This window comes from Astatotilapia calliptera, chromosome 6, assembly GCF_900246225.1.
Source record: "Astatotilapia calliptera chromosome 6, fAstCal1.2, whole genome shotgun sequence".
NCBI lineage: Eukaryota > Metazoa > Chordata > Actinopteri > Cichliformes > Cichlidae > Astatotilapia > Astatotilapia calliptera.
The window spans coordinates 11,537,437-11,565,098 of record NC_039307.1 but is presented as its reverse complement, the minus strand read 5'-3'; the positions used below and the strand labels follow the sequence as shown (position 1 = coordinate 11,565,098).

The 27,662-nt window shown below is 42.4% G+C and overlaps 1 protein-coding gene across 4 annotated transcripts in view; it reads right to left on the bottom strand.

Moving 5' to 3' along the window:
• Positions 1-1,869: 1,869 nt before the first annotated feature.
• crebbpa (CREB binding lysine acetyltransferase a) overlaps positions 1,870-27,662 on the bottom strand; it is a 46,007-nt gene continuing 20,214 nt past the window's right edge. The window contains exons 3-31 of one of the 4 annotated variants that reach the window (XM_026170303.1): positions 23,997-24,173; positions 23,542-23,812; positions 19,634-19,747; positions 18,121-18,390; positions 17,909-18,008; positions 17,584-17,721; positions 17,320-17,437; positions 16,965-17,136; positions 15,796-15,858; positions 15,388-15,509; positions 15,013-15,225; positions 14,399-14,707; positions 13,860-14,039; positions 13,284-13,455; positions 12,722-12,840; positions 12,332-12,571; positions 11,914-12,002; positions 10,978-11,058; positions 10,362-10,418; positions 9,337-9,414; positions 9,164-9,231; positions 8,659-8,809; positions 7,877-8,023; positions 7,652-7,765; positions 7,352-7,517; positions 5,720-5,887; positions 5,208-5,369; positions 4,759-5,040; positions 1,870-4,554 (exon numbers count right to left, since the gene is read on the bottom strand). In XM_026170303.1, the coding sequence (XP_026026088.1) occupies positions 2,281-4,554; positions 4,759-5,040; positions 5,208-5,369; positions 5,720-5,887; positions 7,352-7,517; positions 7,652-7,765; positions 7,877-8,023; positions 8,659-8,809; positions 9,164-9,231; positions 9,337-9,414; positions 10,362-10,418; positions 10,978-11,058; positions 11,914-12,002; positions 12,332-12,571; positions 12,722-12,840; positions 13,284-13,455; positions 13,860-14,039; positions 14,399-14,707; positions 15,013-15,225; positions 15,388-15,509; positions 15,796-15,858; positions 16,965-17,136; positions 17,320-17,437; positions 17,584-17,721; positions 17,909-18,008; positions 18,121-18,390; positions 19,634-19,747; positions 23,542-23,812; positions 23,997-24,173 (6,615 nt within the window). In that variant the 3' untranslated portion in view covers positions 1,870-2,280. The remainder of the gene's footprint in view (positions 4,555-4,758; positions 5,041-5,207; positions 5,370-5,719; positions 5,888-7,351; positions 7,518-7,651; positions 7,766-7,876; positions 8,024-8,658; positions 8,810-9,163; positions 9,232-9,336; positions 9,415-10,361; positions 10,419-10,977; positions 11,059-11,913; positions 12,003-12,331; positions 12,572-12,721; positions 12,841-13,283; positions 13,456-13,859; positions 14,040-14,398; positions 14,708-15,012; positions 15,226-15,387; positions 15,510-15,795; positions 15,859-16,964; positions 17,137-17,319; positions 17,438-17,583; positions 17,722-17,908; positions 18,009-18,120; positions 18,391-19,633; positions 19,748-23,541; positions 23,813-23,996; positions 24,174-27,662) is intronic. The other 3 variants (XM_026170304.1, XM_026170305.1, XM_026170306.1) reach the window with 3 other exon arrangements.

Genomic DNA, 27,662 nt, shown 5'->3' with positions numbered 1-27,662 from the left:
TGCACTAAAATGTACTTAACAGGTTTCACAGACCATTGTGAATGTGCTGCACAATGCCGTCATGTACCAAATGTCTCTGAGGAATGTTTCCAGCAACTTGTTCAATCTAAAACACTAAAAAAATTAGCAAATGTGTACCTGACATAGTGGTTAAAATGAGTATTTTCTGTAATCGCACAGGTTCTCACTAGACTTTTTGTAGAGCCTAGCAGGTTACTTATTAATGCTTTGCACTTCGACTGAAAGAAGGGGGTCTTACATTCCTGCTAATAATAAAACCAAGTGCCAATTTTTGCTGACAATAGTCTGGCTTTGGTGGAAATGCATGAATCCGGTTCTAGCTCAGGCACCAGATTCACATGGGTGGAAAAGAGGCATCGGACGGTCACTATTTGTAAAGTGCTGCATTGATACATATCATTTTACTAAACACAACAATTCAACTCCATCTTTTTAAAAGTTCAGGATGAGGACTAAAGTTAAAATAAATGTTATTTTAGGTGACATGAAAACCGAACAGTCGTTGCTGGTAATGTAACACCGGAAACAAATGAATACACACCAACAGGAGGAAGTGATGCCTCATTATTTAGTCAACAGAGTACTGGAGTTCTTCTGTTGCACACAGTTTATTTAACAATATGGTATATAAGTAAGAAATGAGTCTTTTACCAGTTTATACAGTGATTTCATTTGCTCTTCCTTATATCTATAGTATTTTGCTTAACTTGATTTACAATAGGAGAAAAAGTAAATCCCCCTAATTCAAGTTTTTTTTTGTGAGAGGAATGAGGGTTGATGACATTTAGTTCTCCTCCAGGTGAATCTCAAATGTGCCCTTCATCCCCTGATAGCACACAACTTAGTGTAAAATTTGGAGAACTGGGCAGCATCAGAGACATTGCCTACAAACAACCACTGCTCATTCCACCTCAGCTTAGGGGGCTGGTCTCTTTCTCACAATCTCTTTACACTTTACAACATTTGTATGACAAAAAGTATGACAAATTCTTTTTAATGTCAAAGCAACAACTTTCTACACCTGCAAGACGTTTCCAAATTCCAGGCCACTGAGTTGTAGGCTGCAGTCCTTATTGGTGAACCAATCAGCTGTATATCTCTTAAGCCGCGTGTCCACCCAAAAGTACCCGGAAGTCGTAGTCACAGAAATTTTTGTTTCCAAGGAAATAAAAAAATGTTTAAAAGGCCCGTGAAAATTAAGCAAAAGAAAAAAATTTAAAGAAAAATCCGCTGACATAATAAAAAGAGACGGCTGCTTTTACACCCTGGAGTTGGTGGTAAAGACGGGTACTCCAATCAGAAATGTTCAGCGCTTCAAAACCACCCAAAGCAGGGACCTTTTTGGTGGGGGGTTAAATAATTACCCCAAACGTAACTGAAAGTATGGTCCCTAGTCCCTGGTAAAAGTTCCTGTGGTGGAAACGCGGCTTTAGTGACGGTGAGGGTTTGTGTCAGTGTCTTCATGTGCTCCTGCATACATGCCTGTTTACACAAACTGCTGCAGGCCATTTCCTACTTTAATACAAATAAGTGCTCTTCATACACACAAAAAGAATGGGAGCGGTCATTGTCCCTGAACGCATCTTCTTGCAGTAATAGTACAACACTAGATTACAATTGCCAGGAATGACAGCTTGTGAAGATAACAAAAACCTGGCCCAATTCAGAGACAAAATATTTTACAGTTTCCAAAAAAAGAGAAAAAAAAGAAAAAAAAATTCTCAAAAAGGTACAAAATAAAGATATGAATAATATAATGCAACTTTACATTTTTTGTAAAAAAAAAAAAAAAAAAAAAAAAGAAGAAAAAAGAAAGAAAGGCATGAACCCATAAACAAACAACCCCCCCCAAAAAACAAGAAATCAAACAAACAAAAATTTTTTTTTAAAAATGAGTACTGAACACATTTGGTCTCAACCAAAAAAATATATTCTTTGTGACTTTAATTTCATTTTAAGAAGCAACTTGCAAATCCCTCAACATCCCAAGGAAGAAATACCTACCATTTAGGGTTAGGAAACAATTACATTCCCTAAAGGTTTTGAATTTTTTATTTTTTATTTTAAATGAACCAAATTTTCTTGTTTTGTTGCAACGTTTGAAACTTTTTACATGTCAGTACAAAAACCGTTGTCAGCCTTACAAAGAACAAACAAAGCCCTCTAACGGAATAAAGAGTTTGAGGGAAAACGAGGAAGAGGAGTGGGAGGACAGGTCCGTGGGAGTGACAATATGTTCTTTAGTTCCCAGCAGAAATGCTACAATCCCTCCACAAACTTCTCCAGAGTGTCCCCTGTAGCATCTCCTACCATCCCCAAGTCATTGCTCAGCCCTCCTCTGTTGGGCGTATTAAGCTGCGGTAGCATGGCGCTTTGTTCTGGTGTCCCCAAGTGTCCTTGCTCCATCGACTGCAGTGGGCCCCCAAGCCCTGTGTGGGGTGAACCCGAGTGGGGTGGGTGCTGAGGTGAGGGTTGGGGCTGGTTCTGGACCTGCGGCGAAGGACTGGAATGTGGGGGCTGCTGCGAGGGTGGACAAGGGGACTGGACTGGTGCTGGGGAGCGGACCTGGTTGCTGAGGGCGTTGGCTAAAGCAGGTTGGCTGGGGAGGTGGGCTCCGCCTTGAGTCTGCCCAGCCAGGAGGTGGGTTTGAGGGCTCATGGGGCTTGGTTGGCCAGGGGAGCCCATCTGCTGCTTTAGGACAGCCTGCTGCTGGGGAAGTTGCTGCTGCTGCTGAAGCAGTCGTTGATGCAGTAAATTTTGGGTCGAGTCCATCCCCATGCCAGACTGGGCCATCTGAGCCATTGGTGGGAGCTGACCCATGGGGCCCCCAGGTGCCCCTGCCTGCATTTGCATTTGCTGCTGTTGTTGCTGTTGCATTCGGAGCTGGGAGTAGGTGGGTGTTGTACCCTGCGACTGAGCAGCAAACTGACCCGGGTGGCTCTGTGGTAACACTCCCTGCTGTTGCTGCTGCTGCTGCTGCTGTTGCTGCTGCTGCAATAAGAGTTGCCTGCGGAAAATCTCCTGGATCTGGGGGTTTGCATTGTGCGCGGTGTTCAGCTGCCCTTGAGTCCCTAATGCAGCCATGCCCTGCACTTGAGGCTGCTGTGGTTGCTGTGGTGGCATCCCCGTCCTTTGCACTGCCCCTCCAGACATAGCCATATTCTGCATTGCTGGCATGCCAGGCTGCTGTTGTTGGCCTGCTTGTTGCTGCTGTTGCGGTTGTTGCTGCTGCGGCTGGTTGGCATGGTACTTGGCTGTTCGCTGTTTAATGAACGCAGCCATTAGCTGAGGGTTTGATTTGAGGATGTTTAGAACTTGCTGCTGCTGCTGGGGTGAGCTGGGAGACTTTAGGGTGCGGAGGAGGTCCTGCAGAGCATTTGGAGGTATAGCTCCAGCTCTCTGGGGAGTCTGTGGCCGGGCACCGGGCTGCTGTGGTATCAGCATCCTCTGGCTTTGCTGGGGTTGCTGCCCTGGTGGCATCATGGCTCGCTGCATGGTCATGGGCTGCTGTGGGGACTGGCCTGGAACAAGACCTGGTTGTTGAGTTTGACCTGGCTGGATGGGGCCTGAAGCTCCACCCCACTGTCCAGTGGCCATACCAGGTTGCATGACTGGTGGTCCCCGGGGCCCAGGCACCATCTGCATTGCTGGCTGCATTGGTGCCGTCATGCGCTGTTGTGGCTGCTGGGGATTCATGGGCAAACCATTCACATTGACACGGTAGTTCCGTTGGTTCTGCTGGGCCTGCGCCATCATTTCGATGCGCTGTGCCATCTTGACTGCAGCGATGGGAGGTGGCTGCTGAGATAGCTGCTGTGATGGTTGGGGGGGCTGAGGGAGAGGGGACTGCTGCTGGTGTAGAGGGGAGGCCTGGGGCCCAGGTTTGCCCTGAGACACCGGTGCCTGAGCTTGGGCAGTGCGAGGTGCATTGGAGAAAGACGGCGACATGACGCCTGCTGAGTTGGGGGTCTGCGGCTGGTTGGAAAGAGGCTGCTGGGGTGTTTGGGGAGTGCTGGGCTGAGTGTGGGAAGTGGGAGTGCTAGGGGCAGCTGATGGCGGTGGGGATGGTAGCGGCATGGTTCTGCATTGCATGGTGGCCATTCTTCTCCTCATCAACTGGGCCTGCTGGAGCCTGTGCTGCAGCTGCTGCTGGCGAAGCTTGTGCTTGATGTTCAGGCAGAACGGGACAGGACACTTGTTCTCCTGGCAGTGCTTTGCGTGATAACAGCATAAAGCAATAAGCTGCTTACATACAGGACAGCCACCGTTGGTTTTGCGTTTGCAACCCTTGGTGTGCTGTACCACTCGCTTCATCTTCTGGCAGGACGGCAGAGAGCAGTTGGCATTGCGACACTGACAAGCATGGACCAGCGACTGAATGCACCGTTGAATACTTAAACGCCGGCTCTCCTGTGGGCTCTTGGAGGCCTCCCCACTCTGGCTGTTGTTATCATCATCCAGGCCAAGACCCCACTTGACCATCTGGTGCTCATGGCCCTTTGTGTTGTAGCAATTAATGCAAAGATCAAAGTCCTAAGAGGGAAAAAAGAAGAAAAGGGGACATAGTAATTAAAGTCCAACCAAAGATGGTAAACTAAAAAGTTTACTCAGTTCATGTACGTCATTCCACGTATCTGACAGATTTCCACTTCCAATCATCCTTTTTTTCCTCTCTCCCTAGTTCCAAACTGACACAAAATAATCGAGTGTAAAAACAACAGTGCAGTGGAAACTAACCTCGCACACAGTGCAATGGTAGCGTGTCTCCACGTGGTGCTTGCACTCGTTACAAGTATAGACAAAACGATCCTGTCCCTGGTTGTGCAGTTCAACGAGCATGCACATGGTGCTCCACTTGCACCTCCTGAGGGAGCTGAACTCCCAGTGCTTGTCCCTTGCCAGAGTCAGGAAGGCATCACGGCCATCCATCAGGTCACAGGAGAGCAATGGGTCGGGGTCCACGATGGGCGGCAAAGTGTTGACCATGGGCCCAGAATGAAGGTGAATCACGAAGAACACCTTAAGCAAAGGAGAGGGGGGAAAAAAATCAAAATAAAGTATGACTTACTTTCGTTATTCGGACTGTTTCCCACTAGTTAACCTTTTGATCACATCCATAAAATTATTGTTCATCACCTCCCAATTTTCACTACCACAAAAAAAAAAAAACAAGAAACAAGTCTGACCTCTTTATGCTTCTCCATGGTGGCGTACAACTTCTGAGACAAATCATTAGCTACATTTGGCATCCCAGGCTTCTTCTTATTGGCTCGGCTCACGCTGCTCTTGTTTTTATTGGTCTTCTTGTTGTTCTTCTTCTTAGCGTTTTTACTGTCACTTGGTGTTCCCTAAAAAATATATTAAAGAAAACATGTTATGTATGAATTATTCCATCATTATATATTCTCACTGTTTCCAGTGCTAAAACTTAGCACAGAGTGCACAAATTTTCACAGTTCATTAGTTACTCTCTGCCTTGGTTTGATGTCACCTTAATCTCATTAAATTCCACTGAAATTATTTTGATTCAAATATCCCTATGTTTAAGGTAGTAGTACATAAAAATACATTTTTTAATTCTTTAAACTCCTTATATCGAATCATTCACCTGCAATGGAAAGACAAAGATAGTAACACAATACAAGATAGTGGAGTTTCTGGTGCTCTACTACATCAAACCTTCATATAATAATCATACCTCTGGAGTTTCAGAGGCAGCTGTGTTCTCCTCCTTCTTCCGCTCTTCTTCCTCCTGCTCCAGCTCCTTGATGCTCTCTTCAAGCACATTAGGCCAGAAGTCACCTTCAAAGTAAGGCAGCTCATTGGCGCTGGTCAGTCGGTCTTCAGTTGCCTGTTTGAAGATATCCTGAGAGACGGATGGAAAACACTGGGTTAATCCCAACAACAGCTAGTGAGACATCTGATTAATATAACAAAGACCTCAGTAGTCAATAACATTATCATCTGCCCTTTACAATTTGGTCACTTTAGCTTTTATGTGGTAATAATTAGAGATGGACCGATCCGATACTACGTATCGGTCCGATACTGACGTAAATTACTGGATCGGATATCGGAGAGAAATAAAAAATGTAACCCGATCCATTAAATATCAAAAAAGCACCTCACAAAACTTGCAACATGGCGTAACTCGGCTCATAACCGTAGCACGTCGCAGCAGTATGCATCACGTGATAGAGCGGCTGTGTGTATTTGTAGCCTTGCTACCAAGCCAGCATTTCATCTCAGAGGAAGTTATCCCCGGGGAGAAGTAAAGCAAGTGTGTAAGTTCATCTCTGAATGTTTGTAAAGCATTCCCGCGTTAAGCTTAACAACCGATATATGGAGCGACTGCCTCTCTCCCTCTCCTGCTGCTACTTCAATCGTGAAACTGATCAATGATCAGCTGATCGGCTATTTTGTCGCGAGTCCGTCTCTCTTCTTTGTTTTTGGCCCACTTTGCACCAGAAAGAAGAAACCAGCGGCTGAACAACAGCAGCACGTTTAACCTTGATAAGCTGTTGTTAGAATTTATTTATTATTACTTTCTACACCAGGATCTTTTTCTACGCAGCTGACAGCTGGTAACTGTGCAGGGGCAGATCTAGCAAAGTTTAGCCAGGGGGGGCCGATAGGGCATTAACAGGGAAAAGGGGGCACAAAGACATACTTTTCTTTCTTATTCTCATTTAAAATGTCTAGCTTTTAATAAATAATTATCCGAATCTTACACCCAAAGTTTTAATCTGATGTAAAATGTATAGAAGTCCATTACTGTATATAGTAACTATTAAGTCTAATATACCCTAGTAAGCTATAGTACTTTTTCCTTTGGGAAGATACCATCTGTGCAGTCTGCAATTTTGTAGAAGAAAGATGTTGAATCTAGTTAATTATTCTTGAAAAATAATTTCTGGGCATTTTTTTCACACTGCATCAAATTGAAGTTGATTACGTCAATTAAGCATCATGAGGTGGGGAGTGGTTCCTTATTATTATTTTTGCTGGGAGTTTTAGAACTCTATTACTTAGGTTGCTTACTCTTTAAAATACCAGAATAGGGAGGATGGAGTAGGTTTAAGTTTAATAGATTGATCAGTGTTGCTGAACTATAAAATATTTTGGGTGCAGTGTAGTTTTTGTTTGGTTTGTTTTATTTATTTATATATATATATATATATATATATATATATATATATATATATATATATCTATATCTATCTATATCTATATCTATATCTATCTATATCTATATCTATCTATATCTATATATATATATATCTCTGACATCTCTAGTAATAATATGCAGTCCTTCATTCTGCCTTGTTACCTTGTAGTCATGCAGGATCCTCTCAGCAAAAGCCTTGTCCAACATCTTCCTGTACCACTCCTGCAGTCTTTTAGGCTTGGGGATCTTCTGGTCAGGAGGATGGCAGTGAAAGATATAGTCGTCACCTTCACTGGGAGGACATGCCCAGATGTGGGCCTGGGCATATCTGTGAACACACGTGAACAGTAAGTCAGGCCAAAGAGAAAGTGATGACGTTACCCCGAGACCTGGATCTACTGAGGCTTCTGCCAGTTGTGCAAGTCGTCAGGAAGAACAGACAAAGAATAGAGTGAGCCTTACCCAAGTTTCTTGACATATTCTAGATAGCCAATAAGGATCTCATGGTAAACGGCTGTTCGTAGAATCCGAGGTCTGAAGAAGTGAATACTGTCAAGGTATGATATGTAGACCCGTCTGCAAAGGTTAAAAAGAAAGAAGACAAGTTAAATCTTACGTGAACCACAGAAAACCGCAAAGAAAAGTTAATATTATTTATTGCTGTGTGACATAATTGAATGCACAGACCTAGTGTTGGGGAATGGGCACTCAGAGCCATACTCCTGTACGTGCATGCCGAAGAAGCACACGTCTACACCATCAATTTCCTCAAATGCGAAAAGTGCTTTGGTTCTATAAGGAAAGGCCTCTGGCATTTCACCTGTATCTACAAACCTGTTGAAACCAACAAAAGGAAATATTAAAATGTATAGCCATGAAAATATGACTTGAATCGTCCCACTGTGTTCTTCACATCTGCTAAAATCAGTGACAGACGTGGAAAGCCAGTAGCTTTCAGCAGATGTGAAGAACACAATGGGACGATTCAAGTCAAGTTGCCTTTAGTCAATAAAAAGCTAAAAGCCTTAAATCATTTAACTTTAAGATAACAGGCTCTTGGAGTAGGGACTCCTCCCTACAAAGATAGGACACGCATTGTTGACTTTGATCCCATGGTGAATCTAACAACACCGTAAGGCCTCCTAGGAGGGTGTGCACGACATCTCATCAAACAGGCATGTTTCACAATTACGCTGAGTGGGTGTAAAATCTTTATAGAGGACATTGCATTCTTTATGGCAATTAAAATAAGCTAGGGAAAAACACAAGCCTTGCCAGCTTATCTACAAATTAAGGAGGTTTGGCTACCCTCACCCAAACTGTTGACTCTTTGGTTGTTCATTTATTTGACTAAGGCAACCCTAGTAGACAAGTACAAAATATGTTACTTTCAATGGAAAACATTGTTTTTAAAATTCTAATATCCAAACATCCTATCCCACTTTCTCCTCTGTTAATGATGGTCTTACCTAGCTTTCATGCCTGGTTTAATCTCCACCGTTTTATCAGAGCTTGCCACCACTCGTACAAACACTTCCCCAGCCTCTGGGTGGTTTTGTCGCTTCAAGTATTTATTCACACGGTCCTCTATGTACGTTCCCAGTCGTGTTGCTTGCAGCCCTACAACAGACAAGCACAAGGCAGAAGTTTGAAAAGGGTCAAATCTGTTTCCTGAAGCAGGAGCTTCATTTTTCCAGGAAAAAGTACACAACCTGCAGCATGGAGAGAACAACAACATTAGGACACTATCGATGGTCTATGTTAGACTATAAAACTTCAGATCACCAATATGTCACCAACATATTCCATCAAAGTCAGATATGGTCCTCCAGGCCTAAACTGATAATTAAACTACAAGGCTAACACCACACTGAGATGTATGCAGACCATGGGCACATTCTGAAAAATCCACAAATAAATAGCCGTGAAAGATGAACCAAAGACTTCACATCTGAAACAGGAAGGAGTACTAACTTCTTGCTGAGAACTTGTTTTCCTTTCGTGTTTTTCCACTTTTCTTCAAACAGTTGTCACAGATAAATCTGAGGAAAAAACAACATATCATACAGAGGGAGGTTAAACACACTGTTAGCGGAAATACAAATTTGCAAAAATGTACAAAAAGCAATGGCGGTCAAAATTCTCACCCAGATGGCCAAATGACCTCGTAGTGTAAGACGCATATTTGGTGCATCTTCCGTCCACAATCTTTACATTCAACAAACCTTAAAAAAAGAAAACATACAAAAAAATCGTTAATATTCATCATCATCAGTGGGGCTGTAGCTTATTCCAGCTGTCACGGGGCACAAGGTGGGCTTAACGCTGGACACATCACTAGTCTGTTGCAGGGAATCACAAAGAGATGGAAAACCGTTTGTGGATTCTCATCGACAGCTAATTCTGAATCACCACTTTCACATCCCCAACGAACCCAACACATATCTTTGGACTTTGGGAGGAAGCCAGAGTACAGAGAGAGAACCCTCTGTGTGGAGTTAGCATGGGATGCTTTCACTTTTCAAATTTAAAACCAAAGAAAATGCAAATACAAAAAAAGAAACGCACACAAAATTTAACAGAACTAAAATATCACTCAGTTCTCACACATCGTTACAAAATACACACTATTCCAGTCGTGTTTCCCCGTGGTTATCATTTGTATGAATGTTGATATCTTTACTGCTCGGGCAGCAAGCAACAGAGATCGTCATTCACGTCAATGTTCCTCCAGTCGTTACGCTCGTGCAAGCCAGCCAATACAAGAGCGCCTTTGTGGGAGGTTTAGCATAACATTTGTGCAACATATCTAAAAATCACAGTGACCAATCTAAAAGACAGCTACTTTATGACCTGTGCTCTCTAATCCAAGCCCTCACTAGAAAGAGAGAACTTCGACATCAAGTTACACTCAGCAGGTGGTGCTGCTGAGCTGCCCTTGGGCTTCACTGAAACCAAAGAGATTGATCAGAGAGAAAATATGCAGACTGTGCAGAAAAAAAACACACCAAAACAAAGCCAGATGTGGGTGGCAGGGGAAAAAACTGTTTAAAGATGTGATCAGCAACACATGAACAGAAAAAGGCATCAGAGATTAACTCTGGGAAAAGAAGCAAAGACCGACCATTCTGAGTTCCTTTCACTGAAGGGTGTGTGGTTTGTGTTGACTTACGGTTCAGGGTCGAGGACATCGTTCTTCTTCCGCTCAAACTGGTCTTTCGATATCCTCCTAAAGTGTGGGCAAAACGACCAGAAAAAGTTAACCAAGTAATACCGTGACTATAAAATAGTAGATAAATAACACAGATATTGAATAGTAAAATCTTTTTTCAAGCAATGTGTTCACATTAAGATGGTTTTAAAGTTAGAGATGTCAATATTTCAGTGGATGTTCGCATCTTAACTATGAAGCAATTCTGCTGAAACAAATTGTTAACTTCACTTTTTTTTAATTTTGAGAGCAAAAATATTATGATCTTGGATTGCAGTTGTTTTCTGTGGTTTGACCAAGGTGTGTGCAACAAACTGGATGTATCCAAACAGGAAATATTGGAGTCTGGAAACATTATGTGGGATTACACTGTGCCGATTCCCAAGTTGGAAACACTGAACATCAGACAAAATCTCCCTCTTATGCATGTCTGGTACAGATTTCAACCATGAAGCAAAATCTTGATGTTGATTTAGTTTCTGTATTTTAAGAGACATTTTAAGGGATTGTTTTTCTATTAGAATGAATTTAGTGTTGTAGGATTTTAAAGATCTGCAGAAGCCAGTGTTTTACTTACGTCTGTGGTTGTGCAGGATCATCTCCTAACGTCACATTATCCCCCTGGATCTCATTGAAACATTTTTCACAGAAATGATACCTGCAAGAAAAAAAACCAAACAAACACAAATTCAGCACGTTAAAAATGATAAAGATACCAGGATACAAGATTATCGTTGTATTCAAATGTGAGTCATATTGCAAAAGTTGATGTTACGCTATAGGATTGAGTGTGCCCAGGCAAATTGTACAAAATAACACTAGATTTTTATATAGAGCGGGGATTCCCTGAACTCCTATTGAGAGTGTAAATGGACTGCGCTGCAGGAGTCTCATGCCGTGCTGCTGCGCTGCTCAAAAACGCTGCAGTTCCACAGTTTATACAGGAGGGGGTGCAAGGTACACTGTGTAAAGCAATGTGCTGAATTCTACTGAGAAGAGAAGTCAATGATGGGGAAGGCAGCTTGTGGCCTAAACTAAAGCGTTATATTTTCAGTCATCACGCAACACAGGGGGCAGCGACAATGAATTCACATAGTCCCCTTGACAGATGCCGAGAGAAAAAAAACAATTAACACATGGCTTGTTTTTCTTTTTGTCTGATGGTCATTTGGGTGTTTCTTCTAATGTATGACGCTGGAATCTAACAGTTAATAAATGCGAGCAAAACCATTTTGAAGTCTCATACTGTGCCAGGACTTGAAGGCAGAGCCATTAAAACCGTAACTGGTATGACAGCGATCCCACTACAGCTACAGATGAGCAGAACCCGGGCTCAAAGGGGATGCGCAACAGTTCAAATAGCTGCAATTTTGGTCCATCAAAACTGTGCATGCAAATGTGCAATGCAAATGAGATTCCTCGGTGAGATTAAGCATGTGCTCACCCAACATTTGTTTTTTGACCTAGTTGAACAAAACACACACTTTAAGTACATTTATTCATAAAAAGGTACCTGTTCTGGTAACTGTAGTATGTGCCTCCAGTAGGTATGGTGCAGAGCTGCTTGCCATAACAACAGAGGGTTTGAGGGGAGAACTCGTACTGTAAACACAAGTGAGACAACAAGAAAGGTCAAGAAGGTCCAAATAAAACTGTTCAAGAAAAAAGTGAGTCTGAAGATTAGAATTTAGAGTTTGGGCTTTGGTTTGGAAAATCTTTGCCAAATTTCAGTGAGAACTCAAAATGTGGGCAGGTAAAACTTGGGCTCATCCTAATGAAACATTAATTTAAACCGAGAGCAGAAGCAGAGTTTAACACTACATTTATAATATAAACAATATCCAAACAGTTATTTATAGAAGACAAAGAATATTATCCTGAAATAAAACTGCAGGCATTCAATAATCTATTGTCCACCCACTCGATCTCACCTTTCTCCCACAGCAGTAGCCCAGGCCCTGCATGACAGGGTCAATCTCGGACTCAAACACCTCAGCCAGCTTAGAGCAGTACTTGTAGACACGGGATGTTTTGCGGTTGTAGAGCCAGGCGTTGTTGAACATCAGCCAGACATCATCCACATATTGCCAGGGCTCCTGGTACTGGCCTGTGTCAAGCTTGCGCTTTATTGTGGACAAGTCTATTGGATTCTTCACAATGTCAAAGTAATCCTAAAGAGAGAAGAAAGAGGAAAGTTTTACACGATTAAGAGTTAAGATGGTGCATCTCAATTATCTGTTCACACCAGAAGTACAAGCAACACTTTGAAACACCTACAAGTGCTGCTGTGTTTAAGCAGCCAGCTGTTGTTTGCTACATACCGGGATACCCAAGAGCATAGGGTCTACTGGTTGTCTAAAGGGCAGGGACTCGGGGTCCTGCCTGTACAGACTCTCCAGAGTTGGCATCAGAGCCTGGCGCAACTCCTCGGGTTTAAAAACTGAAAAATATACAATGGAAAGCCAAGGTAAGGGGAAATTTTGGGTAAAGGTGAAGAGAAAAAAAGGAAACAAAAATGTTTCTATATTGTACGTTTAGTTACTTGACACTACCCCAAATTATTTGCCTGTAAGGGAAAACTACTTCTTTCCAAATTATAACCAATAGCATAACAATTTTCCCCCCACTGTACCAGAGTTCTACAATTTCATTTACATTTCCCAGCACTTCTGCTCTTTGTAGGTTTCTATATTACAAAGTTTATTATTAAAGTTCAAAGTATCGCAAAAGTATCTGGACATAATTCTGTCAGCGCAACTAATGATGGTATTTTGACTTTATCATTGTATACATTAACAGCAATAACTAAAACCCTCCCTGATTACTGAGGAAACCTCAGTCAGAGTTTACGCAGAGTTTTTCATTCCCTGGCCCTAGACTCACTTTTCCGCCGTGACTGAGATGGGGATGAGGTGGTTGTGCTGTTAGCTCCACCCTCTTCCTCTTCTTTGGGTTCCGTCTTAATTTCCAGCTTCTTCTCCTCCACCTCCATGGGCTCCGGCTTTTCCTCTGGCTCTTCCTTCTTGGCCAACATTGAAGCAGACTCATCTTCAGTCTATAAACATATAGGTAAAAGACATTTCATACCACAGTCATGTAAACAATAGAAATAGCCATCTACTCATGACAGTAATACTCTTTAGAATAATGATTTTCTTGTTTATAACCTCATGAGCTCAATTATTTGTGAATCCCTTGACTTTGTTATTCTAAGTTGACCAAATGCTTTATATGGCATTTTTTAATGCTGACAGCCAAGGACAGCTCACTAGCTTCAACCAGCCAATGGTGTAGGCGGCATGTTGTTTTCTTCACAAAAAAAAGTGAATCCAAATCAGGTCGTGATCTAATGAACAACTATCAGATAAGGTGTCTCTTAATTAAGATTAATTAAAATTATAAGCATAAATAAGTTATAGTTTAGGTCTTTACTCATTTTAAATTGCAGTCACAGCTCACCTCCATCTTGGGCTCAGTTTTTCCACCAGCAGCCTCAAATTCCTGTTGATCATGGTGCGTCTCTGTTTTGACCTCTTGGGTAGGCAGGTCTGCTCCAACATGCTGCGAGTGCAGGTCGGCGCTGGCGGCTGAGGCTGGTGTGGGCACCCGATTATCCAGACTGGCTCCTGGCTGAGACAGCTGAAACACAAAAGAGGGAAAAAAGGACAGGGAAGGACAGGGGCAAAGAGGGAGAAAAAATACAGTCATGTGTTTGCAACAACTTTTTTTTGTTTGTTTTGTTTTGCATGCAGGGCTCTGAGGCTATGACACGAATGCACACCTCCCCGTATACATATCATTGCTCCCTTACGATGAGAGGTGTAATATTCCCATTGTGATTGGGGGGGCTTACAAACAGTGGTGAAAATGAAGTTATTAGATAGAAAAGGTGGATGTGGATGGGATGGTTTGGTACATGGCAGGCAGAGGGATGGGAGTTTGCACGGGAGGGAGGAGGGAGTCAAAAGTGGAGGGCATGCGAAGAGACTCAGTCTCACCGGCGTGGTAGGGGGCTGAGGTGGGGGCTGCGTCTGTGCTGCTGCAGGGAGCTCCGTCTGGGGTTGGGACTGGGTGGGGCAGGGCGGGGTGGCACCCTGGGCTGGGGCTGGGGCAGGGAGGGTGGGGGTAGAGCTGCGGCTGGAGGGCTGGGGGAGCGGCAGGTTAGTGGCCCCCCCAGCCGTAGAGGCAGAGGAGGCAGCAGGCGGAGGCGTGGAGTGCAAGGGGGTTTGGGAAGAGGCTAGCTGTGGGCCCAGCGAGGGGCCAAGTGCATTCATGGGGATGTTAGCACTCTGCTGCTGTTGCTGCTGCTGGAGAGAAGGACACACAAAGAGCAGGCAGACACACACACACAACAAGCAGACAAACATACAGTCATAAGGTCAAACAGACAAACACAACATAGCACACAATTTGGGGTTTAGAAAGCACCTTGTGATTGGTAAAAACAATTTAAGAGTAATTAGTGTGTTGTATGAATGGTGAAGTAATTTGAGTTTAGTTCTTCAGCAACTAGTTGCAATTAGGCGAACTCTGAACAACTGTACCAAAATCAGCCAATCCAAAACCATTATGCGGCTCAGGTAACTACAGCGCCACCTCATTCGTGTCTCACCTGAGTGACAGCAGCCTGTGCCTGTGGCTGACCCATGCCTGGCACCACTGTGACATTCATCGCACCCGTTGCAGCAGCTGGAGCAGATCCTGGAGGAAACTGGTTCTGAGGCAAAAACTGACCCTGGTTGGCAGTCTGACCCACCATGTTTCCTCCACTGTGTCCAGTCATCATGCCCTGGGCCTGGGGCATCCTAGAGGGAGACATTCCCATCTACGAGGCAGGAAAGAAGATATTACTAGGTGCAGTAATCTTATTTGTACACCTAAGTTAGCTTATGCATTACTTGAGAGCGTGTAACTGGGTGCCAGCTCATGTTACACGCCTGCCCCATGTGTGGGTGTGATTTTTGTGGCCCGCGGTCTGCCCCCTTACCGCTGGGACTGAGTTTATGTTCATCTGTTGAGGGTGATTCATGGGTGAGGCAGCACGGGGTCCCATTGTTGCTTGAGACATCTGGGCATTGGGTAGAGTCATGTGGTTGAACTGGTTGATTCCTGTACAGAGGAGTAAATCAGACACTTTAGAAATTGGCACAACAAATAGGAATAAAGAAATATGCCCCAAAGCCAAGCTGGTAGAGAGAAATGTTTTCCTGATTAAGTTCAATTGTAACTTCCCCATTCTTCTTCTTGCCTCTCTTGTATGCAGCTCATTATTTCCTGTACCATACATTTTATGCAGTGTTAATAAGCATGTCTGGCTATCCTGTCTATTCTACCAGTTGTTTTATTTCACTTTTTGTGCACTCTGAAACTCCCATATGTATTATTAAAAATGTACCTTGTGAAGCCTGCATGCGACTCATGATCTGATTTGGCATGTTGGGAAGAGGAATAGGTCCATCTGCAAAAACAAAACAAACTTGTACAGTTAAAAGAAAACAACAATAACAATTAAAAATAAATACATTGCAACATCAGAGACAGATGCTGCTGTTGATAGGCTGCTCACTGAGCTCAGCTCATATATCCATTTTCAATTTTAGACTGGGGGGGAAACGACCTTTTGAAAGTGATTAGACCTGTTAAGGCACATATATAATAAGGTAGGGCTGTGCGATATGACCAAAATCTCATATCCCGATATAAAACATCTATCGTCCGATAACGATATAAATCACAAAAATTAACATTTTCTGTAAATTCTGTGAATCTCTGGTAGCTGAAGTGTTTCCAGCTGAGCGTCGTGTAGCTGGAGTCGAGTGTTTTACCGATGCATGAAACTACACATTTTTAGACATAAGTTGTAACGGCCGCCGTTTTCTTTGGGAGTATTTATTACCTGGCGTGCTGCGGGGAAAAGCCTGTTCTAACGTTTGAGTCTAAGGTTTTGGTTTTTTTTAAGCACCTGACGGCTCTTTTTTGCTTCTCATCCATAAATACTCTGCATACTCTTTCACGCGATTCAGTTTATTTTGAAAAGTCTCAACAGGATCTTGAGCTTTATTGTGAAAGGTATGTGGAAAATAAACAAGCGGACACGTGATAGTTTTACCGTCGTTGTTGCTAACGACAACAACGCATAAAAACAGGTGCTTGTCCATCCGTAGTGTGGTTATATTAAATATAAGAGAAAAAGAGAACTTTAAGAAATGAATATAGCCACTACAGTGACCATCAAAAAGATGAAAAAATATTGCTGTAAACAGTTTATTTTGCAACACCACGAAACAAACGATAGCGTAAAATGAAACGATAGACGTTTTTATATCGTCATCCGATATATATCGTTATATCGAACAGCCCTAATAATAGGGCAATATGGATAAAGCCTCTGGGCATACAAACATGACTAAAAGTACAATTTATAATTCTGCCATAAGCCTTTCAAATTGAGAGGGCTGTACAGGTGAACCACTGGTATTTTTATATAACCATAACTGGGTAATTAAATCAATTTGAAAACAATGTGATTTTACCCAAAACACGTTCATATAATCTTACACTTACTCTGTGGTCGTGGGCCCAAGGCATTGGGCTGGGCTAGGACTGGTTGCTGGGTTCCCTGGGCAGCCATAGGTGCCTGGTTGATGATCTGTTTCTGAAGCCTTGAACGCCTCTTCTCCTCCAACTCTTTTTGGATTTTGTATATTTTCTCAGCCAAAAAGTGATAGTACTCGTCCTAAAAGGAAGAAGGTTGGAGGGATGAAGAAAGGCAATATGAAACACTGAGGGAAAAGGCATGTTCTGTGAAATTTTGAACTATGGTAAAAGCCTTTGAAAAGCGTTTGATGTTGAATGTGTCAAGTTGAGCAATTCAAGTCAGTCAATTCAACAACCTGATGCGGTTTTTCAGGATACTTACCCGGCTGTTAGCTGACTCATACATATCACCTTCCACCTTTCTGGCGTAGGCCACTAAGTTCTCCATTCGTCTGTCCTTCAAAGCTGCCGGATCAGGGGTAGGGAATATGGCTTGTACTCTGTTGCAGGAAAGCACAAGATAAGCAAATAGAACTTCTGATAACTTCTATTTAATTTCAAACCATTGCCTTAAATATCCAGCCTTTCAAACAAAATCAAAAGGTGCCTAACAGGTAAGATCTCTCCAGATGAGGTATACACTTACAGTTTGTGTACGAGGTGATTGCGCAAGTCCTGAGTGACGTGCTCATGCCAGGCTTTCCTGGAGCCTGTGGCAGAGACAGGTGCTGCTGTGGGTAGGCTGCTCATTGAGCCCACAGCTGACCCATCTGACAGCAGCTGACTGCAGGTGCAAATGAAGAAAATTTAGAAATCCCACATCCATGGATATCTATTGCTGTGGTTACTCAATTTAAAAATATATAATTTAAAAAGAAACCTTAAAAAAAAAAAAAAACCAAACAAACAGGCCAACAAGTATTTTTAATAAATGAATGTAATTATTCTTATTATACTTGACAGAGACTGACTTGTTAGTGTTGAGTGTGTTGGGAAGGGAGTCTGTGTGCAGGTTTGTCTGTTCTGAAGTGGGCACACCCATTGCTGCATTTCCAAGAGCCATCTGGTTACCTGTGAATACAGAATACAGTGAGCAAACGGCACTCCCTTGATTTAAAAATCAAACTCAGTGAATAAAATATGGGTATGAACTGTCATTTTTAAGCATAAAAAATTAATTTACCAAGTGCACTGATGGGTCTCATCTGCTGTGGAAGTTGTTGTTGAGCCTGGGTGTTCGGTGCACCTGCTGTCTGTCCTGCGCCTGGAGCCTGCTGGGTTGGAGCCTGTCCAGTGGCCTGACTGCTGTAGGGCAGCCCAAGTGCCGCATAAGCTCTCTGCATTGAGCTGGGGTCTATGGGGGCTGAGGTACTAATGGTGGGAGTACTAGGCTGGCCCACGCCTACAGAGGACATGGAGTTCTGGAGGCCTGTATTCGGGGAGCTTAGCATGGCTGGGGAGGGATATCAAAAAGTCAGCCCACAACATCCACATGACATCATATTGTTTTATATTGGTAACAACCTGCAAACTGTCTCTACACTAATACTGCAACAAGTTAAGTCTGTACACAAAATGCACATGTGAATACTACTAGCCATTTTTTTGAATATAGAAATAATTCAAATGCAGTCATCATTTTAAAAAGAATACTTCAACAGATAAAAACAAAAACACACATACATCTGCATGCTTTGACTTCAGGCAAGATTAAGTCACAACACGGCAGCATGATACAATCAGAACATTAGTGTAAGGCTAAATGCTTTATAAAGCCAGGGACTGAATAAATCTATAAATCCCTTTAAGGGGAAGAGTGTTCACATATTTTTCCGGGTTCAGGTGTTGGTTGGGCTAAAAGACCAAATCTCTTAGTATGCGCAAAGACTCAAATCAAATGAGGCAGAACAAAGAAAAACTACACCGTCTGCATTGGCAGGAGCACAAGCCCCAACATCATGTTTTTTAACATTTAAGCCAAACTGGGGAAGACTAAGACTAAAATGCTTTAAGTGTTGAAATATGAGGTGCCAAAATAAAATAAAATAAATCCAAGTAATCTAGGCAGAAGAATGAGATGATAGGACCTAAAATACAGCAAACCAGCCAGATGATAGCAGGTACATGAGAGAATCAACACTAAACAGGAACAACAGAAGCTTCCAGTATGTGTTGGAAAGAGCATCAAACTCAGCTCTGTTCTGGTAGAGAGAAGAAGTAAATAACCCAACAGCCAATTGCTCTGTCGGACTCCATGAGCACACGCTCTCTGCATCCTCTCTCACCCTCGATCACACTGCTATACCTCCTGTGTGTCAGATTACAAGCCCAGCAGGACCACACTCTTATTCGCCGAGTGCTTTTAGTCATCACAGAGAAGCAAAGGCCTAGAAATAAATAGCCTGACTGACTCTGAATGCCAAGATATACATAATTCCAACACACACATTCCTGACTTTCGAAAGCGAGCCTTTCTAAAAACTACTACTGTGACCATTACAGCTCAATATACCAATCCTGTAATGACTGAGATACAAATTGAGGCCGTTGACAGAAAGCTCACCAGGTTTCAATATCTTGCTTACCAAAAACAATCTCTGAAAACAATTTCAGCCTAGTTTTTGATTTCTGCAGATATAAGTGTCCTGACAATGCTTAGGTGATGGTGGGCCAGAGATCGCTACTTAGCTACTTACGCTGTTGGGTGCGCTTGTCGCTGGCATTCTTCAGCGGCAGGCAGACGGGACAGTCGTGTCGAGTGCAATTTTTCCAGTGGGAGATGATCTGTCTGGACGACGCACAGTGAGCCACTGCAAGAAGAGAAGACGAGAGAGGAACAAGGTTGAAAACTGTGATACCATCTGTCATATTTGGTCACATCCAACCTGACTAACTTGAACTCATTATGGTTGTTGCATTTATTCCAGTAAGACGACATTAAATTTCATTTCATTTTATTCCACACTAGTCAACCTGTAACCAACATCGCTTCTTTCCTCCTCCTTTTTTATGTTTACCAAGAATCCCCAGCTGCAGTTTTTACTTCATCTGAATAACATCTATCACAGACAAGGCACTTGTGGTAGATTACATCACTTCAAAAGACCCAGGTTGAACAATTCAGACTGGACGTTCTTGATGGATCATTCATTTAACATATGATTCACAGTTGTTACTGGGTTCTGTAATGTACTGGCTAATTGCACATCTAACCTCAAGCTTGCCTCTTTTGGGAAAGTTTTTTTTTCTTCCTCAAACTGCATAACAACTGGTCATAAGAAAATTCTACACAGAACACTAACACACAAAAACTTGTTTACACTCTTGTTTACTTGTCCTCTGAGAAAAAAAGAAGAAAATCACAACATACTGACACAGTAAATGAGAGACACTCGAGAACAGTCCAAGAAGTTAGCTCACCATTTCAGCCCACTGCAGTAATTTTCCCTCTTGAAAGGCTGCTGGTTGAGCCTAGTGGAGAGGGGACCTACACTGCATTTGCTAATGGGAAACTGAACAAACCGGGGTACTTCATTTCATCTCTGGCCAGGCTAATGTAGTAGGAGCTAATCTGACAAGAAATCACAACCTGGCGCTTGCTTGCTCCTTGGCACTAAGTAAATGCTGGTCCACATTAAACTGCTACATGGATTCAAGGGCTAGGCAGAAATTAACATAATTATGTTTTATTATTTTTGTAAGAAAGCCAAAAGAGCTGGCGAAGACTCAAAGTACTGCTATCATACTGGTATCTTTTTATAAATTCAGTATGCAAAGAAAGGCTCTCATATTTAAGTCCACTGCCAATCCAAGCACGACTCGAACTGCTCACACTATAGACTCTGGGGTTTCTCACTCGAGAATAAATGGAGCCAACAGACTTCAGATAAATCTATAACGTTAGTGATAACTGTGTGTCGGGGAACAAAATCTCACTACACAGTTATTTCAGTGGTGCTGAGAGGCAAGGATCCAAACCAAAAGGAAATGAGCTGGTATGGAGAGAGCAGACACAGACTCCTTTACACTTAACACACCTTGGCCCCTTGAGTGTTTGGCTTGCAACTGAACTTGAGCATTCAAGCCCAAAAGCTGTGCAAAGGGCACAGAGCCAAATTTAAATGAGAGTAGCTTTGGGGGAATTTTTCATGGTAGGAATGCTGGGGCCGACACAGAAAGGAGCAGACAGAAACAAACAAGGAAAAATTCACCAACAGAGTGAAATCAACTTTTGGAAGGAGCAGGAGCAGACTTGGTCACAAACAACGATACGTGTGGGAGTTCCCCTTGTGCAAAGTCTGGTTAAGATAAATAGACCTGCAGCAACAATCAAACTTGCATATGATAAAAATGGACATAAATTGGACTTAAATATATCATAACTAATATATCATCTATGAATAACAAAAAACAAACAAACAAACAAACCACACAATAGAGATGTATGAAAATACTTATGAAGATATATTGAGTTAGGAGATGTTGTTACTGTTTGTTCCCCTGTGTTGCAAACTTGCAAAATTGATAAAGCTGACACGTCCATTAGTTTACCTCAAATAACCTAATCACAAAATATACATTTCAAACATATACAGAACAAAGAGGAAGAAAACCTAACCTGTAGGCGATTGTAGAATTTTTAAAATTCTAAAGTACCTGAGGCAAAGGGGGACAGGGTTGAGAAGCTCAATTTTATGTTCATGATCCAACAAATAACCCCACAAGCTGCATGTCTTTGGACAGTGGGAGGAAGCCGGAGTACCCGGAGGGAACCCACGCAAACACGGGGAGAACATGCAAATTCCACACAGAAAGACCCCGGCCTGATGTTGGAATTGAACTCAGGACCTTCTTGCTGTGCGGCAACAGTGCTAACCACCATGCCACTGTGCTGCCTTGTGGGGATAGGTTAATTGGATAATCCAAATTGTCACTAGGTGTGAATGTGCGAGTGAATGAGAGCGCGAATGGTTGTTTGTCCCTGTGTGTTGGCCCTGCGACAGACTGGCGACCTGTCCAGGGTGTACCCCGCCTCTCGCTCTATGACAGCTGGGATAGGCTCCAGCGCCCCCCGCGACCCTGAAAAGGATAAGCGGAAGCGAATGGATGGATGGATGGATCCAACAAATAGAGAGGACAAAAATCAAAACATCAAGTTCAGTGTCTCTCTTTAAAAATGATGGAGAGGCATGAACCATAAAACCTTTGGGTGTCTCTAGAAGCACACTAGCTTCAGAAACCATGAGATGCATGAAGGCAGGAATTTCTGAATTTCTAAATTTGGACAAAACAAGAACGGCTTTGGTAACCAAAAACCCACTTCTACTGTTCCATTCACCTTTCAGCACAACAATAACCCAAAGCATACTGCCAAGATGCAACTGGAGTAGCTTTGGGACAATTCTGTGAGTGTTCTTAGTTTAACTGCCAAGATCAAGGTGCACAGAGCTTGTGGAAACTTGGCCAAGAAGGATGTTCAAAGAAGCAGTTCCTACCAAAGGGGCTCCTACATGGAGATTTATACATCTGAAAATGTTTGTGAATGAAATCCGATTTTAAATTTATTCCATGAATCCTATCGCTGTTTCAGGATGATGACAGAAAGGCATACTTCTACCAAAAATAGCAACACAGATGGCCACAATACGAGAATAAATGAAAAGAAAGCTGCTGCTAAAAAAAACGTTATCATGCTCAAATGTCAGCAGTTTTCTTCTTGAGGCAGTTACTGATCAGGTTTGTGTGTAAAATAAGTAGAATTATCACTGTGTTTGTGTGTTCTCCCCGGGTACTCTGGCTTCCTCCCACAGTCCAAAGACATGCAATTTGTGAGGTTAGGTTAATTAATGATTCTAAATTGCCCATATGTGTGAATGTGAGTGTGAATCATCTGTCTCTATGCGTTAGCCCTGTGACAAATTGGCGACCCGCCCAGGCTGTACCCTGTCTCTCGCCCTATGACAGCTGGAATAGGCTCCAGCCCTCCCTGCGACCCTGATAAGGATAAGAGAAAGCACGGTGATCTGTCCAATCTATTCAAGAAACTATTTTTCCTTCAGAAATGGTAACACAGCAACTGAATCTGCAAATTCAGCTGTCAACACAACGCAACCTGAATTAAATAAACCTTAGATTCAGTTACCAATATTGGATCTTAGCAAAGAAATCTCACCCAGTGCAGATTCTTTCCCTGGGGAAAGTCCAGTCTATGTAGCTCAAATTCCTGTGGCTTAAAAAAGTGATGTTATGATGTTTTAATTTCTAGCTTGTATGTTGTTTTGTCATTTGTTTTACTACTCTTATGGGTAGGAGGGGTAAAAACAAGTTAATACTAAATAGACACAGTTATAGATAAAATAGACCATGTTTTTTGTTGTTAAGGGCAGTAGAGGCCTTAAAAAATGCAAAATAAACAAATAAAATAAAAAAATTTTTGTTAAAAGCAGCTTGAATAAAAAGCTGCGGGTGTTTACTAAGAGCTAAGCTATTTGTGTTCTGACCCTTTAATGTCTCAATCAGTGTAAAAAGGGGTCGACTTCCATGAACTGTCCATCTGGAAATTATCGTTCATTTCCTTCACTTCATTTCAAATGCTTCTACTCACCCTGGCAGGATTTTCCAGCCTGGCAGTGCGTCATGTGATTAAGGACGTTCTTCATAGTGCGGCAGTGAGGCAGGGCGCAGGCCCTCACTTCCCCATTAGCCTGTTCTCGTCGCTGGCATTTATGTGCGTGGAGCAGCAGGACCAGCTGCTGCTGGATCAGCTTGCGCTTCTCAGGGTCGGCTGTGGGGCCTGCCGAAGGCACTGCCACACCTCCGCCGCCAGCCAGCGGGAGCATCGCTGCCTGCTGCTGAGGCGGCTGCTGCTGGAGCTGCTGCACGGACAAAACAGGCAGATAAATGTCAAAGTTGTGATAAGTTATCAGCAATTCAACAGTGTGACTCAGAAATGGTGCCAAAAAGGAGATAATTTATTTGTAAATGGTATTTATAAAGAAAAACAAGAAAAATAAATGTTTTGTGTACAGTAATATCTGAATATGTCTAAAAAGTACTGACCATGTTTGGCACGCTAGTAACAGCAGCTCCTTTGAGCTCATTAGGGAAGGGTGGCAGGCTGTTGGCAAGGGCAGACTTGTTCTGGAGCTGCTGCTGAGGGTTTAGCTGCTGGCCAGGTCCTGTAGCTCCCTGACCATAGGACTGCGCCCCGAACGGACCATTACTACCCAGGCCCATCTGAAAATACGGACAAATGACCAATAAGTCAGCACAGTAATTGAGCAGTGTTGTTAGCTGCGGGGGGGGGGGGGACGACCCCAAAACAAAACTGCTTATAGTCCAGAATCCTGAAGGAACAGACTCAGATTGATTAAAGCATTCACAAGTTTAAAACATTTGATATAATGTGGTTAAATGTTTACCTGAGGGATTATGTTAGTTCCTCATTTACAGCCTTAACATGCCAAAAAAAGGTTCTGCCTCAATTTCAATGCCAATTTGTCATTACAAGACCCCCTCTGCCAAGACAAGCACTTGCGTAGCTGTGCCAGGATAATTGTGCCTGGTCCTGTTCTAAGCAGCACAGTGATGCTCTGGCATCCTGTCAACTCAGCATGACACAAGCTATTGCCAGGAAAGACTTCTTGACTACTGAGTCATTTTTCCTCCTGCTCCCTTCTTTACTTAAGCTAGTTAGTAGACATGGCACAACTGAAAACTTTACTAACAATGCAGCAATTAACATGAGTCACCAGAAAAATGCTCTTCTACTCTGGCTTTTTTCTTTAATTAGCCATTTCAACAGGTAGTTAATCATAAATTGTGTTCTCAAGATCCTTTTGGGTTGTAGGAGAAATTGTTACTAAGTTTTATTAAGAAAAGCTTGTATAATAACAAATCTGCACAAATTGTCAGGAACACAATTTATCTTAAGAGATTATGACCCAGTTTCGCAGTCTTACATATGCGACTCTTATCACATATGTGGGTGGGGGTTGTACACCTGTTATTTAAACTGGAGGTGTTCCTGTCAACTAATTTCCCTCAACAACTAAAACAAAACAATGCCACAGTCTAAAGGGCATGGTTAAGCACCATTTGAAATTGGAAATGTGTGGCATCAAACACAATTTCACATCAGTGTGCCCAATGGCAGCTTGTGTTAATGCCAACATATTTCACCTGCAGGTTAACATCCACACACCCTTGGAGAAGGTGGTTACGTGCCACTTTAACTCCGCAAACAGTCATTCCTCTTCCAAGTTTGCACAGGTTTTTAAGCACAGACAGTATAAAAGATGGACACTGCCGCTCTGACGCCATCTATTGGTTTTGGACTCTACAGTCTCAACTTTTGATGTGATACGGCATATTTGTTTTTCAAGCCTAAATGTACCATATATATCATACAACAAGCCATAACTTTAATCAGATGAACCATTAAAAATTCTCCAAGCGCTAGTGATAGCACCAGCTTCCTATTTGGGACAACCATCCAACAATGCAGCCAACTCCACTATCTAAGCATTTGAATTGTACAAAAAGTTCAGCTGACTCAGAGCCGTTAAGAGGAAGAAAATCCTTCATAGATGCCAAAACTTAGCTTGTACCAGACTGTAAATACACTTTTTTAATGCTGTAATATTGTGCATTTTAACATAGGAGTCTAAGGGGGATACCTTGCTTTTGGAGCCAGTCGCAAATGGTTACAAGAGAAACTGCAGTTTTTGACACTTCCATACTGCCATTATTTTACGCTCCAGAGATTGCTCTGTGGTTTTTAAGATTGTCTCACATTCCTTGTTTACCACTTCCCATCACAGAGACAGAGTTGCTGCCATTTACTGTCTGTGTAACATCTTAAAAGACATCCAAACAGGAAAACATTCTGGTTACAGCAACCGAAATGTTAATGACATTAAGCAACTTCAATGGGCACAAAAGTTTGGAATCAAATCAACTGCAACCATCATTGTATAGTTATAAAATACAAATAAGGGATTTAGTAAACATGTTCTTCTAGTGCACAATGAAGCAGGCAGCAAAGTTCAAACAACTACTGGTCTAATTGTGGGCTGCAGCTATCAATTATTTTAGTAATCGAATAATCTATTGATTAGTCGTCCGATTAATCGAGTAATTGGATAAGAGATAAAGTGGTTTCCATATTAGAAATTGCAATGTTGTAAGTTTAACTGCATATAACATCTGTCAAAAAAAACAAAAAAAAACCCCAACAAAAAACCCTTTGATTGTATTTACATGCCATATTAAATTTTATTTTTTAAAGAAAACATTGTCTTGAATGCAAAAATATATAAACACTCAAGTTCTCTCTGGCAGAGTTTTATATCCTGGATGAGGCAGATTTGTTGTGTGTCCATGTTTATGGGTTGTTGTGCATGTGTGTCCAAGTGTGAAGAAGTCAAGCGAAAAGTGAGTTTGCATCTATAAGCCTTCAAAGGAGAATGTGGTGGCTGCAATGAAGAAAAGCGAGCACATCAGCATTCTGAAGTTTGTCCAGCGCTCTGACGCAAAGTTTCTGTGCAGCTGAAAACAGATGCATAATGGTTTAGATGTTAATTAATATTAATAATAATTCAGCGTCCAGAGCTTTACTGGTCCATGTCCATTTTTATTGGCTTGTGAAAAATACTTTTATTTTTATGTTTTTACATATTATTACAATTTAATGAACACAATATCTTTGATTACTTCACTTTTAATCTGAAAAATGTTCCCAAAGCTTTTAAATTAATCTGGTCTAGTACACCACATGCCCCCCCTCACATTAAATGTTTTAATGGTGAGTACATCTTCGCGGTGTGTAAACAGTTCCACATTAAACTGTGCCAGTGTCATCATCACTGTTGCTGTTGTGTTATTGGTTTTTGTTTAAAATTGGGGGCTGCGTGGGCTTAATGTTGTCATAAATACATTTCTATTGCAGGTCTGTTTTCAGTCGCAAATGTGTGTGAAATAACACAGAGCCACGTGTTAAACGAAGCATCAAAGCAAAGAATGTTTGTCGAGAATTTTTTATTTTTTGGATTACTCGAATCGTTGGAGCTCTAGTGCATTCACAACTTAATCTACTTGAATGGGCTAGATAAACCAAACCGCTGTCAGCAGAGCCTAAAACAGAGAGCACAACAAACCAAATCAGCACAGCAGCCATGACTGTCGTAAGTTTCAAAGTTTGACTGAAGGGTTTATCCAACTACATCCAAACCAAAATAGCGCTCACGCTCAAGAAGTCTGAGTGCATACATTAAGATGTGTGCCGCTGGAGGGAATAAAATCCTTGTTAGTGCCTTGCATTATACACTGATTAACTTGCTGCTGCTCTCTCATCCAGAGAGCTGCTGGGAGACCAGACCAGACTCTGCCATGCCAGGCCAGGCTGTATCCCCCTCAGGCTGTTGACACCGCTCCAATAGACCAGATAAAAAAGACCCAGCTGAGACGACCAGACACTGGCAGGCTTTCAACACAGCTGAGCAGACGGACACACACCCACACCCACCCCCTTCGTTTCACTCTCTCCATTCAGTCCCCCGCTCTCTGACACACTCCACACATCGACAGGCAGGACAGTTGCCAACTATCATCTCACCACGTTGCTGCCAGGCGAGACTGTTCAGCTGAGCTAGCCTCCCTCCTTCATCCCAAGTGTACTCCGCCTCTGTCATTTCAACTTATTAAGTGGTTTACAATACCTGTCTT